This window comes from Prunus persica, chromosome G3 (genome assembly GCF_000346465.2).
Source record: "Prunus persica cultivar Lovell chromosome G3, Prunus_persica_NCBIv2, whole genome shotgun sequence".
Taxonomy (NCBI): Eukaryota; Viridiplantae; Streptophyta; class Magnoliopsida; order Rosales; family Rosaceae; genus Prunus; species Prunus persica.
Window position 1 is genome coordinate 4,520,097 of NC_034011.1, and position 16,762 is coordinate 4,536,858.

Below are 16,762 nucleotides of genomic sequence, written 5' to 3' on the forward strand. Positions count from 1 at the left end.
AAAATCGATTAAGTTTGTTAGTCAAATTTTGCTGTGCACATTTAATGAATGCACGGTTGTACGTATATGAACATAGTTACAGGGCACAAGGTCGCTGTACATCCACCTCTGCTAAATGAAACTGTAGAGAACGCACAGATATCCAAGAATCAAAATATGCAGTTCATTATTTATAACATGATTGCACTTAGATGCGAAAGGATGAACAGAATACAAAAATTCTGAGTCTCTTAATCTTCTTAAATATGGAACTTTTTTCGTTAAGCAGAGCTTCAATATCATTTGGCTCTCACAGCTCTTTTGTGGGGGGGGGGGGGTGTGGTGTTGTGGAGGAGGAAGGGAATGTGAAAGCTGTGGAAGGTAATAAGGAAGAAGACGACGACGGTTAATTGGGGATGAGAGAGGTCGTGAGTTGAGTCACGAGTGGGAGACTCCCCCACCTGTCTGCTTTTTACGTTGCGCGAATTTGATGTGCGCCTAAAATGGCACGCACAAGAGGAGAGGTTGAACGACGTCGTTTTGGTTCCAGTGGTCTTAGCCCCATCATTAGTTCCATGGTCCATCAGCTCCATTGGGCTTTAGGTTGTTCCGTTGGGCTCCAGCCCTAGTTATACTAGGCCCATTCAATCTTAGCAAGCCTTTGCGTAATTTTCTTTCCACCGTTTAGCTTTAGATAGAAGTTTGAGAATGGGCATCAAATTCATTCATGTATATGGTTTTTATAGTACAAGTGATTGGGGGAGAGCGGTTGACACAAATATTTATTTGGTGTCTAGGGGTTTCGAACCTCTATCCACATGGGTGGAGGTGGAAGAGCTCAATTAGGGGTTTGGGCATCTCGTTCGAAAATCTGTGTATCGATAGTAATGAACTAACGGTTTGGTTAAATTAAATTAATTAATTTTTAATTCTTCCAATCCAATTTATACTAAAAAGTTTGGTCAAAGGACCGGGTAACAATATTCTTAACTCGACGGATATCCATATCAAATCGATATTTATTATTATCTTATTATTTAAATATTAATACATGTGTCAACTTAATGCATATGAAGCTTATCCTAGGTTGCATAACACGACACCTTGAACCCTAAAATCAAATGCCTCTTTTATTTCTCATTCAGTCGTACCCTCTAAGTAATCCCCTAAGCTTGAGCACCAGATATGTAACCCATCCCAATAGAGGTGTCAAATGGGCAGGGTCAGCTCATTTAAACTCGTGCCTTCAACATATTCGTGTCAGGTTGGGCCAACTCATTTAATTTATCGGGTCGTGTCGTGCTGGCCCATTTAGTAAAATCATTGATCCCAGCTCAGCCCAAAACCCAAGTCCATAATGAAACGGGCCTTACTCGGGCCCAAGAACTAACCCATTTAATTTGAAATTCTCTCTTTTCATTTTGGAAGCCAATGTATCTCTAATCGAATTTTTAAAAAGGTAAAATAAAATAAAATTGCAAACTAAGAAAATTTGAGAACAATTCAAAATTTGAATAACAAGTTTATTGTGAAGTAGCACTTAATAAAACAAAGGCTTTGTTTAGTCAATCCAACAAGACAATTCGTGAAAGTAGCTGACAACATATATCATCATTATTTATTCTTGTTGATACCGAAGATAAACGGCCTATGACAACTGGACACGTGGACAGGATCGATTTTGATTACAGAAATGCCTTCGGCATGATTCCTACCGAAGCCATCTATCTTGGCCCCCTTTTTGCCATCGGACACGTGTCATGCTCACAATCCATGTCCACAGTCCCACATCGGAAATATGAACACAGTGCACACCTCCCAAAGCTTATATAAGGAGACCCTTATCTCCAAAAGAGGGAGATCCAGAACGAACGGTACGCTACCGATTGATCTGTCAGTTAACATTACTAAAACCGTACTTACTAAAGCATCGGAGAGCCTTCGGCCGGTACCGCACTGGTACCCCAAGGACTTACCGAACGTGTCCTTTTGTAGGTACTTTCCCTTTCGAAAAAAAGCACTTTCCGAAGACAGGGACCTACCGAAGACATAAAACAACTAAGTTGACGAAATACGTGCCGAATCACTTTTTCGCATCAACAGTTTGGCGTCGTCTGTGGGAATCCAGAAAAATCATCAACCCACAATCTCCAAAACGCATGGGGACCACTTCAGTACCCACGTTCCTACCGGAAGAAGGGATACCGTTCAGTAGGCAGAGAGGGGCTAGCCCTGCGCTACCCCCAGGCACTCCCTTCGGAAACGCCCCCGCAACCCAAACAGCCGCCGAAGCCGAGCTGGTAGCCCAGATCGCGTCCCTACGGAAGGACATGGCAAGGCTTCAGGAACACAACAACCTTCTTTCGTCCAAAGTGGATGAGACCCAGCAGCTGCTCCATCAGCAGCACACACAGAACATCCAGACAACTCACTCTTCTGAGAGCCTGCAGACCCCTCATAGGAGGAAGAAACGCGATAAGGTAGCGATGGCAACGCCCGCACCTTCCAAACAGTTGGTGGTCCCGGCACCCAGGGATCAGCCACACGTCCCAAAGAAGTTCTACACCGATTGTCGACATCGGATTAATGATCGGGAGGCAGAGAGATGGAGGTCTCCGATCAGGATTAGCGCTCGACAAAGGGACTCACGGATGAAAATTCTACGAGACAAATCGCCTATTCGGAAGGTCAGAGGGCTGGACACCGCAGAGGAGTCAGGATCCGAATATATCCCTTCCAGGACACAAACGTCTACACGCCTACACGGGACTCGGGGGTTAATTCATTAAGTCTACAGAGGCAATTGGAAGATTATGGTTCCGAGGAAATCCCTAGCCGAGACCCTGTTGTCCGACTCCTTTTTCAGAAAGTCCAGAAAATGGAAAACGACAAAGCTCGCTCCCAAGTACCGGAGTGGGGAAAGCTTCGGCCCGGGCCATTCACCAGGCGCATCCGGGACTCTCAGCAGGATAGGGAAGGGCAGCAACTGCGCATACCGTTTTATACGAGAACGGAAGACCCCTTAACACACCTCCACTCATTTCAGTCCGCCATTGGATGTAAGGGCTTGAGCGATGAAGGGCAGTGCCTGCTATTCCCGTCTTCCCTCACCGGAGCAGCCCTGAACTGGTTCTACCGTTTGGAGCCTGAAACGGTAGATTCCTTCGACGAGCTGAAACAAATTTTCCTCAATCACTTCATGATCCAAACGGACTGTCTTTACTCTGCCGATGATCTGTACACGATTCGGCAAAGAGAGGACGAACCATTGAGAGAATACGCGGCGCGCTTCAGTCACGAGTACTCAAGGTGTCCGGAAACAGACGATAGGGCAGCCTACGGTGCCTTCAAGAGTGGCCTTCGGTCCTCGCATTTCCGATACCTAGTACACAGCAGCAACTGGCGCACGTACGACGAACTGATGAAGCAGGCAGCAATCCACGCAAAAGCTGAATACTTCAACTCGAAACCCGCGGTTTCGGCATCGCGAGGAGATGCCAAACCAAGCGCTTATCCGGCAAAGGCGACACCCTACGAGGGAGTCGACACATACTCGGCAGGTCATAAGAGGAAAGACGACCGTGCCGATCGAAGAGAACACTCGAAGAAGGGAAAAGGGAGGTATGGTCGCAACGACCATCGAGCGCCACTGCCGAATCGTGACCATGGCAATGAAGTCTTCACCCTATTAAACACTACCTACGAGGCCGTTCTGATGAACGAACAAGAGATAATACTAAAGCCCAATCTGCGAAGACCCAATCGGCAAGACAACCGGGATACCGGAAAATTCTGCCGATACCATCAGCACAACAGCCACAATACAGAAGACTGTATAAGCCTAAGAAAGATTGTCGAACGGTTGATCAGAGAGGGGAAGCTAGATCAGTACATCGCCCGGCAGCCATCGGTGCCGGTGCCGAATCCAATTCGACAGATAAACATGATAAGCACTATCAGCGGTGGCCCCACCATCGTAGGAATGAGCAACCGTTCAATGAAGCAGTACGTGTGTGCCGCGCAATTCCCTCAGGTATTCGGTATAGAGGTAAACCAGCATCATGAAGCGCCGAAAGTTCATTGGGAACCGATCACATTTTGCGAGGAGGAGGAAGAGGGCATCCTCTATCCCCACGACGACCCGATGATCATTCGAGCAGAAATTGCCGACTATGATGTAGGACGGGTACTGATCGATACCGGAAGCTCTGCGAACGTGATATTTACCGAGGCTTTCCGAGAAATAGGAATAAACGACAGTCAGGTGAACCGGCAATTGACCCCTCTGTTAAGTTTCTCGGGGGATCTGGTCCAACCAGTCGGTAGTGTGAAACTGCCTATTACCTTCGGCACCGCGCCGAGAAGGACAACGGTGTACGATCATTTCCTGATCGTTGATTGCCCGACAGCGTACAACGTTATAGTTGGACGAACGGCACTCACCAGGATCAAGGCCCATCTTTCCCCCCACATGCTATTGATGAAGTTCCCGACCCCCAACGGCATAGGGGCTGTCCGAGGAAATCAGCTAAGCGCGCGGACTTGTTACGCCACGGCCCTGAAGTCAACTTCTTTCAAACTTCCCGATGAGACCATGTCTGTCCAAGGGGTACCGAACGGTACAGGACCAGTTGACGACCCCCGAGATGAGTCCCCGACTCCACACACACAACCCGCCGAAGAGCTGGAGACAATAACCTTGAGCGAGGAGCAGCCCGACCGTCAGGTTAGAATCGGCACCAGACTCGCTCCTGTCCTCCGAACGCAATTCATAAATTTCTTGCGGAACCATTCGGAAGTATTCGCATGGTCCTATGAAGATATGCCCGGCATCGCCCCAGAGGTCAACAGCCATAAACTCAGCATCTCTCCCGCTTACAAGCCTGTAAGACAGAAGCGCCGTTCGTAAGATACCGAGCGATACGAAGCCATGCGTAAGGAGGTTGACAAACTTCAAACCATCGGCTTCATCCAGGAGGCTACGTATCCGGTATGGCTGGCAAATTCGGTGATGGTCCGGAAGGCTTCAGGCGGGTGGCGGATGTGCCAAGACTATACCGATCTGAACAAGGCCTGCCCAAAGGACAGCTTTCCGTTGCCACGGATAGACCAGCTCGTGGACGCCACCGCCGGACACGAACTGCTCAGCTTCATGGACGCCTATTCGGGATACAATCAGATATTAATGCACCCTTCCGACAGCGAACACACTGCCTTCATAACAGATAGAGGGTTGTACTGTTATAATGTCATGCCGTTCGGCCTGAAGAACGCGGGGGCAACATATCAAAGGCTCGTCAACAGAATCTTCGCCAAGTACATCGGCAGCATCATGGAGGTTTACGTTGACGACATGCTAGTAAAAAGCAAAACTGCCGAAGAACATCTGCAGAATCTGTCAGTCATGTTCGGCATACTGAAGAATTACCGGATGAGGCTGAACCCGACAAAGTGCGCCTTCGGTGTATCTTCCGGGAAATTCCTCGGATTCATGATTAGTGAGAGGGGTATCGAAGCGAACCCTGAAAAAATAAAGGCAATCATCGACATGGAGAAGCTGAAAACGACGAAGGACATTCAAAGCCTTACCGGACGTGTGGCGGCCTTGACTCGTTTCATATCCAAGGCTACCGACAAATGTGTACCATTCTTTAAAGCCTTGAAAGGGGGCAAACGGGATATCATATGGACTGCCGAATGTGATAAAGCGTTTCAAGACTTAAAGGACTACATGGGCAGAGCACCCATTTTATCAAAACCACTGCCTGGGGAGATTCTCTTCCTATACCTTTCGGTATCTAGTACTGCCGTCAGTTCGGTATTAATTCGGAAACCAGAGAAAGCAGAGTTATCGATTTTCTATGTCAGTAAGGCGCTCCAGAGTGCTGAACTTCGGTATCCCCCATTAGAGCAGCTTGCACTAGCCCTCGTGGTCTCAGCAGGAAGACTTCGGCCATACTTTCAAGCGCACGGAATCAAAGTCCTGACTAACCAACCGCTCCGGCAGGTGCTCTAAAAACCAGAGACTTCTGGCCGATTGATCAAGTGGGCGATCGAGCTCGGAGAGTTCGATATACACTTCATGCCAAGGCCCGCCAAAAAGGGTCAGGCCGTTGCCGATTTCATCTCCGAACTCACCCCATCAACAGCACAGCTGACACCTGAGCCGGTGACCGACACCGGATTGCCGGAGGAACTAGACGTCGAACGCTTCTACGAATCAACTCCCGTATGGATTCTGCACGTTGATGGTTCGGCAAACCAACAAGGGTGCGGAGCAGGCTTGGTACTGACAACACCGGAAGGACTCAAGATCGAGTATGCCCTCCGATTCGACTTTCGAACCTCTAACAATGAAGCGGAATATGAAGCCCTCTTGGCCGGCCTTCGGTTAGCCAAGAGCATGAATGCCAAACAAATCAAAATTCACAGTGACTCCCAGCTCATTGTGAACCAGGTAACGGCAGACTTCGCGGCCAGAGACGCCTCCATGCACGTCTACCTTTCGTCCACCCATCAGCTGCTCCAAAGCTTCCGAGCCTAAGAGATCAGGCAGATCCCCAGATCCGAAAATAGCCATGCCGATGCATTGGCGCGTCTGGCTTCGGCAATCAACGACAAAATCGGAAGAAGGGTGCCAGTAGAGATTCTTGCCCAACCAAGCACGGTAGTCTCCGAGACATGTACCATACGGTACGAAGATACATGGATGTCTCCTATCTACTCATACCTGACCAACGGCACCCTTCCAGAAGACAAGGCCCAGGCTCGAAAGCTTAGGTACCGATCGGCAAGGTACACCGTCATCAACGACGTCCTTTACAAGCGTGGCTACACCACTCCATATCTCAAGTGCCTTACGACAGAACAGGGGGATTACGTCCTTCGGGAGATCCATAATGGTGTGTGCGGCGACCACTCCGGGTCCCGGTCACTCGCCCACAAAGCCTTTCGGCAGGGATACTTTTGGCCGACCATGCACCAGGACGCTAACTCGCTAGTAAAAAAGTATGATAAATGCCAGCGTTTCGGTAGCATACCGCACATCCCTGCCGAACCTCTGACACCGATCGTAAGTCCTTGGCCTTTCGCACAATGGGGACTAGACCTGATCGGTCCGATGCCGCAGGGCAAAGGCCAGGTGAAATACGCAGTAGTCGCCGTCGACTATTTCACCAAATGGGTAGAAGCCGAACCTCTAGCAACCATAACGGCAGCAAGAGTGGAAGACTTCGTCTGGACTCATATTTGTTGCAGGTTCGGTATCCCGTATGCAATCATTACCGACAACGGCAAGCAGTTCGATTCGGAACTCTACAGGCAATTTTGCACCCGCCTGAAAATCAACTTGTTTTTCGCATCACCGGCACATCCCCAGTCGAACGGTCAGGTGGAAGCAATAAACAAAATCATCAAGAAGCTACTGAAACGGCAGCTGGACAAAGCCAAAGGAGCCTGGCCAGAAAAGCTTCCCAAAGCACTCTGGGCCATTCAGACATCCTACCGAACGTCCACTGGAGAAACCCCCTTTTCCTTGGCTTTCGGTTCGGAAGCCGTGGTGCCCGTGGAAATTGGCGAACCTTCCTACCGAACGGAAACCTTCGCACCGAAGCCGAACGAAGAAGCACTTTCTCTAAGCCTCGACCTTCTTGAAGAGCACTGGGCACATGCCAACCTTCGGAATGAAGCCTACAAGCAACGTGTCTCTCGGTACTACGACTCTAGGGTCAGACACCGCTCGTTCCGAATCGGAGACTGGGTCATGCGGAAGGTATCCCTAGCAACCAAAGATGCCACGGAAGGGACTCTCGGACCTTCCTGGGAAGGACCTTATGAAATCATCGGTATCCTTCGATTGGGAACCTACCGCCTAAGAGACCCCAACGGCAAGACCCTCGGTCATCCCTGGAACGTGGAACATCTCAAATACTATTTCAAGTAGCCTAGCCTACGGTAGGACAAAGTTGTAACCTAGCCTACGGCAGGACAAAGCTGTAACCGATTGAAATGTATTTGCCTTTCGGCAGAAATTAATAGAAAGCCTTCGGCACTATTACTTCAGGACCTCCTTTTTAATTGCTCTACTAGCCACGGCAGCCAATAGCGTTCTACGGCATCTTTATTAGCTTACGGCAATAAATGTTTTTCAAAGTTGTTACCCTACTGGTTCTATCGGAACTTGCAATTTTTGAAGTGTCCCTTTAACGTTATAAATCCTATACGGAGCCTTTCGGCAATAGTAAGATCGGCAATTAAAACAAATTCAGATTGTGCAAACGATAGATAAAAATCGCATTTAAATTAAGGATGCCTTCGGCACCAATATGTTCAGAATACATGAAAACTCTAAATTTATGACTATTACAAAATAAACAGCAAGATGCCCTCAGGCTTCGTCACCAGCAGCAGCCTCGGCAGACCTGGAACGTTCGGCGGCGTCCTCCCCCTCATACTCCTCGATCATCTCCTCGGTTATCCCTTCCGGTAGGGTGGAGGGTCGGCGATGAAGTTCAGGTTCATCTTTTGCCCAGGGTTGTACCGCTTGAATCGGTACAACAGGTCCGCCATCTCCGAGCCCACTTCCTTATCCAGAAGGACAGTGAACTCTTCGGACGAACGGTACCCCCTGATAGTTGACTGAACGGCGGCCTCGACCTCCGCAGCCTTGGCCAGTTCCGATTCCACCAAGGCCACCTGCACCGCTGCCTTCGCCCGTTCCGACTCCTCCAAAGCCACCTGCACTGCGTCTTTGGAAGCCTCGGCATCCTTCGTTGCCTCCAGCGCCGCCTCCAGGAGACCCTTCATCTTCTCCACCTGCCGTACGGCAGATTCTTTCTCCTTTACCAGGTGGGCGTGCTCCTGGAGCGCTTTGCCAGCCTCGGCAACCTTGGCCCTGCCGTCCTCGTACGCCTTCTTGGCGCGCTCGACAGCAGAGATGGCCCGCTTGACGCAGAGCCACATGTCCATGGACGCCTGCGCAAAACAAAGTCAGAAGCATGCCCCACTTACAAAAATAGAACGACAAAGGAAGAGATAGAATCTTACCGAGGCCTGGAGTCAGAAGGCGCGTCCAGCCTCCTCCCGAAGAAACTTCTTTGGGAGTTCGTCGATCTCCGGCAACTCTATCTGAGAGCCGAGGATCATATGGTTGACGAACTGGACCGTCTTTGCCGGGCAAGTGATGGTGACGGCCTCGGAATGACCGTCCTCGTCCTCCACCGCAAGGACGGCCCTCGGGACCTCCGACTGGCGAGGGCGCTTGGGGACCGGCTCGGCCTCCAGATCGACCGTCTCCTGCCGCTTGCCGGCAGCCTTGGAGGCAGCGGCTTCGAAACCCATCCGCCTCGGAGCCGAGCCCTCTTTGCCGACCCGCCTGAGCACAGGCTCGACACCTAGCTCCAGCAGGCGATCGGCGAGAGTCTGATCCTCAGGATCCACTGCCACCTGCCAAGCAGAAGCCGCCTCAGGCTGCTTCTTTTTCTTCTTGCCCTCCAGGCCCATCATCAGACGCCTCCTGGAGGACTCGTTTATCTTTTTCGCTTCGGCAACCTTCCTTGCGTCCGTCACTGGTCATGAGCGTTCGGTCAGTCGGCAAGCAATATCAAATACACGCAAACAAAAAAAAAGAGAAGGAAAGATACACTTACTCTAGGCAGGATTGACGAGGCCGGCTTTGATGAGGTTGTCGGTGAAGAGGAAACGCGGGTAGACTCGCTTGGCAGCGGGTACTTTCAGCTTCACCCTGTCGAGCTGCCGGATCTCACTCTGCTTGGGGCTCGACTACTTGAGTTTACCTGTCAGAAGAAGGAAAATTAGTAATCGGTACTTCGGGAACCTATCAATCGGTACTTCGGAAACCTACCGGCGATCTGAAATGTCTTCGGGACAGAGAAGCAGGGGGGGTGGTCCCGATGGCGATTCTCAATCGCCGGATAGTAGCACCCGCCGATTCCTCCACTACTTTTAAGAAGTCGGCACCGAGCTGATGAAGTGCCCCCGCTCGGAAGCCTTCAGGCAGTTCGCCTGGACCCAGCCGCCGTGATCGGCGCTCTTGGACTTGGTAATGCTGTATAGGTACGAGAACTGCTCGTAGGAAGGCTCCCCCTCCTCGGCAATCCCGAACGCAGCAATTACCCCCATCAAGGCCACCCAGAAGTTGGGGTTGTACTGGCCGGGAGCGTACCCGATCTGGGCAAGGATCTTCTGCACGGAAGGCTGCAACGGCAACCGAACCCCTTGCAGAAGAACGTCAGTGAAGAAGGTCACTTCACCATTCGTTGGGTCGCTGAGGGACTCGACCGGGCTCGGTATCCTCATCCTCACCGAGTCCGGAATAAGGTACTCAGCCCTAATCTTCTCCAACTCGCGTTCGGTGATCTTGTTGGGCTCCAAGTAGTCGACCCCGAATAGAGTCTTCCTAGGCACACCCACCGGTATCGTAGGCTGCCCTCGGTGGACGATCGTCACCCTCGGCCGGGAGGGACCGGCAATTCCCTCACTACGACCGGAGGTGGAGGCCTCAGGCTGATGCTCCAACGGGCCGACGCGGGTACCGTCTTTATACACCGCGGCCAAGGGTAGCGGTTGCCCCGTCATAAGCCCCTTACCGATGCCATGGGTGGGAACGGAGTTCACCTCCTCACCGAATAACTCCATATCGGTGTCTTCTCCACCCTCGGCGTCGAGGCTCACAGCCCCGCTGGACGTGTCCCATCCAGATGATAATTCCCCATCGAACGCGTTGGGCTCACTGCCGAACGGCGACTCGCTATCGGACATCTACAAAACAAAGAAAGGGAAGCTAAGGCCCGTGCCACAACTACCCTACCGATACCTACATCGCTACCTATGGCCACTAGACTACCGAAGAAAAATCCTACTTAACGTTCGGCTAGCCTATGCCATGGACAGGCGTATAATTACATAAAAATAGAGTATTTAGGGAGTACCGAACGGTACCTTACCTTGGGTGGTGTAGGATGATTTGATTGCCGTTCACTCTCTTCGGAAATCGCCTTGAATGCCGAGAACCGCTGAGAAAATCGCCTTGATTACCGTTCAATCTCTTCGGAAATCGCCTGCGCAGAGCTCTCACTTCAAACTCACAATTGCAAAGTGAGCTTTACATCTAGAGCAGCTTCTATTTATAGGGAGAGAGCTGTAACGGTACGCCTCGAAAGACTAAACGGCTCTTTAATGCGCCGTCAGACGTGCTTTTACTGGCCACGCGTCACCTGACGAATGGCGCTGCCGACTGCACGCCAGGCACGGAAGACGAAGCGTCTCTCTGCCCTCTCGCCTATCAGCATCGACGACCCCTCGAGTCGCAAGTCAGTCTCCTCGAACAAGCCTGCCGAACGGCAGGTCAACCCCCGAACTGCGGTAGAGAACTAAATTCCCTTTCGAAGCATCTTCGGAAGAGAACTTGGGGGACTACTGTTGATACCGAAGATAAACGGCCTATGACAACCGGACACGTGGACAGGATCGATTTTGGTTACAGAGATGCCTTCGGCATGATTCCTACCGAAGCCATCTATCTTGGCCCCCTTTTTGCCATCGGACACGTGTCATGCTCACAATCCATGTCCACAGTCCCACATCAGAAATATGAACACAGTGCACACCTCCCAAGGCTTATATAAGGAGACCCTTATCCCCAAAAGAGGGAGATCCAGAACGAACGGTACGCTACCGATTGATCTGTCAGTTAACATTACTAAAACCGTACTTACTAAAGTATCGGAGAGCCTTCGGCCGGTACCGCACCGGTACCCCAAGGACTTACCGAACGTGTCCTTTTGTAGGTACTTTCCCTTCCGAAGAAAAGCACTTTCCGAAGACAGGGACCTACCGAAGACATAAAACAACTAAGTTGACGAAATACGTGCCGAATCACTTTTTCGCATCAACAATTCTAATGCGCTCCAAATCTACACTTGTTCATCATCACCACCACCTAAAAAGATCATGAAATTCAATATTTACCCAAGATTACCCGCATAGGGCCTATGATACAACCTTTCCTGGAAAAAAAAAAATAAACAAAGCGTTTGGTTTCATTAAGCAGCAAACCGGCAAACTAGGGGAGGAAGAACCAAAAAGGACGCATACTAGTTATTGATCGGGAATTGAGAAGAGAGAGGAGATCAGGGATGTGAAGGGGTTTGCATGGGTGGAGAAGTTTAAAGAGGACTACGACTGTGCGAGTGACAAGTGAAATTATGGACAGACTTTTTCTTATCTATTCTTTGAGAATACGATAGTTTGGAGTTCAAAAATTATTTCAACGTGGTAGGTAGACGAAAGACGAGACGGTTGGATCGGTCAAGTACAATTCCATTACACCATTTTATTACCAGCGATGTGTGAAAAGAAAAAGAAAAGCGAAAAATAACAAAAGATATCATACTACCTACACCTCTTCAAATTCTTGAAAAAAAAATTCTCAAAAAAATCTTCCATCAGTTCAGGTTTTTGAATTTTGTAAAAAATAATAATAATATTGTACTGTTATTGTACGCAGGGGCGGATCCACAGAGGAGCAAGGGTGGTCAATTGACCCCTGCAACCTCTGAAATCCTCCATTAGAGCCGCCCAAATTGACCCTCGCAAGGTGCTCGATGAAATGCCCCAATGGGGCAAACTGCTGTGCTGCTGCGCAGCTGTGGAGAGCTTGCGCGCAGCGCGCATCGTTTTTTTTTGTTTGGTCGACGTCAAAACGACGTCGTTTCATTTAAGTGGTTTTTTTTTTTTTTGCGCCCTCGACGTCGAAACGACGTCGTTGCACTTAAGTTTTTTTTTTTTTTTTTTGCGCGCTATTCTTCAAAACGACGTCGTTTCACTTACACTTTTTTTTTTTAATAACACCTGGCCAAAACGACGTCGTTTTGGCACAGGTTTAAAAACAAAAAAACAAAACAGCAGCACAGCTGCTGTGCTACCCGAAAACCCATCAGTTTCAAACCCATTTCTTCTTCTCAATATCAAATCCTCTAACCTAAATTCCAACCCCAACTAAAACAACCAACCTCCAATCCAATTCAATGGTGGCTTTCCCTCCCCCCTCACAAATCAGTCGGTGGAGGCAGTAAAGTGGCGTCGGCGGTGGGCACTGGGCAGCAGAAAATTGAATAAGTGCCTCCAAAATTCAATTTGATTTCAAAGGTGGATTTATCCCTCAAATTTGAGAGTATGTTATCCTATTTTCTTTATGCTTTAATTAATTAGTAAAGATTCTTATATGTTAGTGTTTTTTGATTAGTTATTGTTTTTTGTTGTTGAGATTTTATTTTACTTTGTTAGTTTGAATAAACTAGGGCTTTTATGTTAGTTTGAATAAATTAGAGGTTTTGGTTTTGGTTAGTTTTTTTTTTTTGGACAAATTGGTTTTGGTTAGTTAGTTTGAATAAATTAGGGTTTTATTTTTATGTTAGATTATATGATTATCTTGGTTAGTTTCAATTAATTAGGGGTTTTGATTTTGGTTAGTTAGTTTGAAAGTATGTTATCCTATTTTCTTTATGCTTTAATTAATTAGTAAAGATTCTTATATGTTAGTGTTTTTCTTGATTAGTTGTTGTTGTTGTTTGTTGTTGAGATTTTATTTTAGTTTGTTAGTTTGAATTAACTAGGGCTTTTATGTTAGTTTGAATAAATTAGAGGTTTTGGCTAGTTAGTTTGAATAAATTATCGTTTTATTTTTATGTTAGATTATATGATTATCTTGGTTAGTTTCAATTAATTAGGGGTTTTGATTTTGGTTAGTTAGTTTGAATAAATTAGGATTTTACTTTTATGTAAGATTATATCTCTTGGTTAGTTTGAATAAATTAAGGGCTTCTAGTTTTGGTTAGTTTGTTTGAATAAATTAGTGTTTTATGTTAGATAATAATTGGTAAATTTGATTAGTTGTTGGATTTTATTTTGGTTAGTTTGCATAAGTTATGGCTTTTTAATATTGTTGATGTTTGATTGGTTATTTCTACCAATACAGTTATGGAACGATACTTTAAGAGAAGGTTCGCATCAACTACTTCTAGTTCGGATAATGTGGGTAGTTCGAGTTCGAGAGATGTTGATATTTCTAGAGATGTGGATATTTCTAGAGATGTGGATAGTTCAAAAGAAAGTGAGTTGCAAGATATCTTAGCTAATCTTATTGCAGACCCTGGACTTCGACCTCAAATGTTGGATTATGATCCTAACATTAGAGACGAAGTTCGAAGAGCATATCTACAAAAGGGTCCATGTCAGCCCAAGGATCACACATTTCCACAAACTGATCTTTCAGGGTATGATCGACGCTTTAATGTCAAGTGGTTTGATGAATTTGACTGGTTGGAGTACAGTATTAGTAAAGATGCTGCATTTTGCCTTTATTGTTATCTCTTCAAATCCAATTTCAGAATTGGTCAAGGGTGTAGCGACGCCTTCACAGAGATGGGTTTTAGGAATTGGAAGAAGAAAGATAAAATTAGGCAACATGTTGGACCTGTTGGAAGTGTTCATAATCAATCTAGACAGTATTGTGTGGATCTTATGAATCAAAAGCAACACATCCGAACAGCTTTGATAAAGCAATCAGAGCAAGCTCGTATTGATTATCGTATTTGCTTGACAGCTTCTCTTGATTGTGTGAGATTTTTATTGAGGCAAGGTCTTCCTTTTCGTGGGCATGATGAGAGTGACACTTCAAGCAACAAGGGGAATTATTTAGAGCTCTTACAGTTTCTTGCTGATCATGATGAGAAAGTGAAGGCCGTTGTGTTAGAAAATGCTCCCGGGAATCTCAAGTTAATAGCTCCAACAATTCAAAAAGATCTTGTGAATGCTTGTGCCACTGAAACTATTAAGAAAATCATCAAGGATATGAATGATGCATTCTTCTCTTTATTAGTTGATGAATCACGTGATGTGTCAGTAAAAGAACAGATGGCGGTGGTGTTTCGTTATGTGGACAAAAGTGGGGATGTAATTGAGAGGTTTGTGGGCATTCAACATGTTAGGGATACTACATCAAACTCACTCAAGGAGGCTATTGACATATTGTTTGCAAGAGAGGAATTGAGCATTTCCATGCTAAGAGGACAAGGATATGATGGAGCTAGTAATATGAAGGGTGAGTTCAATGGTCTTAAAACACAGATTTTGAGAGAAAATCCTTGTGCCTATTATATTCATTGTTTTGCACATCAACTTCAATTAGCTCTTGTGGCCGTGGCAAAGGGAAATGCTGATATTGCCACTTTCTTCACATCTTGCAATAGCTTGGTTAATATTGTTGGAGCATCGTGCAAGCGTCGTGACATTCTTAGAGATCAACTACAAAAGGATGTTACGGAAGCTCTAGAAAAAGATACTTTTCCAACAGGGCGAGGCTTAAATCAAGAAACTTGTCTCAAGCGTCCCGGTGATACACGTTGGAACTCACATTATGGTACATACTTAGTATCATTTCCATGTTTAAATCTGTGGTGAAAGTGCTCAAATTTATTATTGAGGATGGCTCCACTGATAATCTAGGTGAAGCAAATAGGTCATTGAGAGAAATACAATCTTTTGAGTTTGTATTTCACCTATTTTTCATGAGATCTATATTGGGAGCCACAAATGACTTGTCACAAGCATTACAGAGGAAAGACCAAGATATTGAGAATGCAATGACTTTAGTCAAAGTTTGCAAGGACCAACTACAACACATGAGAGAGAATGCATTTGAAGCCTTGCTTGATCAAGTATCTTCCTTTTGTGCCAAACATGATATCTTGGTTCCAAACATGGATGATGCATATGTAGCTCAATGGAGATCACATCGGAGAGCTCCTATAATAACACACCTCCATCATTATTGTGTGGACATCTTTATTCAAATCATTGAGTGGCAACTTGCGGAATTAAATCGTCGCTTTAGTGAGGTAAATACTGAGTTACTTCTTTGTTTGACATGTTTGAGTCCAGATGATTCATTCATAGCTTTTGACAAACAAAAGCTACTTCGTTTTGCTGAATTTTATCCTCAAGATTTTAATTCCCGAGATCTCTTGGCACTTGAAGATCAACTTGAGATTTATATTACTCATATGCGTACGATGACTGATTTTTCTCAATTGAAAGGGATTGGTAGCCTTGCAAGAAAAATGGTGGAGAAAGGGTTGCATAGAACATATAATTATGTTTATTTGCTTCTCAGATTAGCCTTAACTTTACCGGTTGCAACTGCTTCTGTGGAGAGAGCATTTTCTGCTATGAATATTGTGAAAGGTCCACTTCGCAACCGAATGGGAGATCAATGGTTGAGTGAGTTTACTTGTTTATATTGAGAAAGATGTGTTTGCTTGTATTGATAATGAAACTATAATGCTACGTTTTCAGAATATGAAAACTCGTCGTGGACAATTGTAATGTGGTTTTTTTCTATGAATTATGAATTCTAATATTATCGTTTCATTTTTATGAGTATATTTTGTATAAATTTTTTTCACCTTTAGACATTGACCCCTGGAAGGAAATATCCTGGATCCGCCACTGATTGTACGTTTGTGTAATATTACACCATCTGGCTATCTTTCGGCCAGACGAAACCCCAAATTTCTCTTTCTCATTCATTTTTTTCTGCAGAGATTTTATTTATTTATGAATTCCTCTCCAGAACTTGAAGAAGAGGAAAACCACGAATTGCATAATATTGCATGCATTGTAACTTGTAAGCGTGACTGTGGCCAAACCAGGGACACAACGAGGGCTTTGTCTCCCCCAATTTCATTAACTGCATCAGAGAAAA

At 46.5% G+C, this 16,762-nt stretch overlaps 2 protein-coding genes across 2 annotated transcripts; both read left to right on the forward strand.

The window, feature by feature from the left end:
• LOC109947891 lies at positions 2,858–4,888 on the forward strand. The gene has a single exon (XM_020559286.1). It carries the CDS (start codon positions 2,858–2,860, stop codon positions 4,886–4,888), a length of 2,031 nt encoding a protein of 676 aa, XP_020414875.1.
• LOC109947892 (zinc finger MYM-type protein 1-like) lies at positions 13,978–16,301 on the forward strand. Its single transcript, XM_020559287.1, has 2 exons — positions 13,978–15,418; positions 15,463–16,301. Exons 1-2 carry the CDS (start codon positions 13,978–13,980, stop codon positions 16,299–16,301), a joined length of 2,280 nt encoding a protein of 759 aa, XP_020414876.1.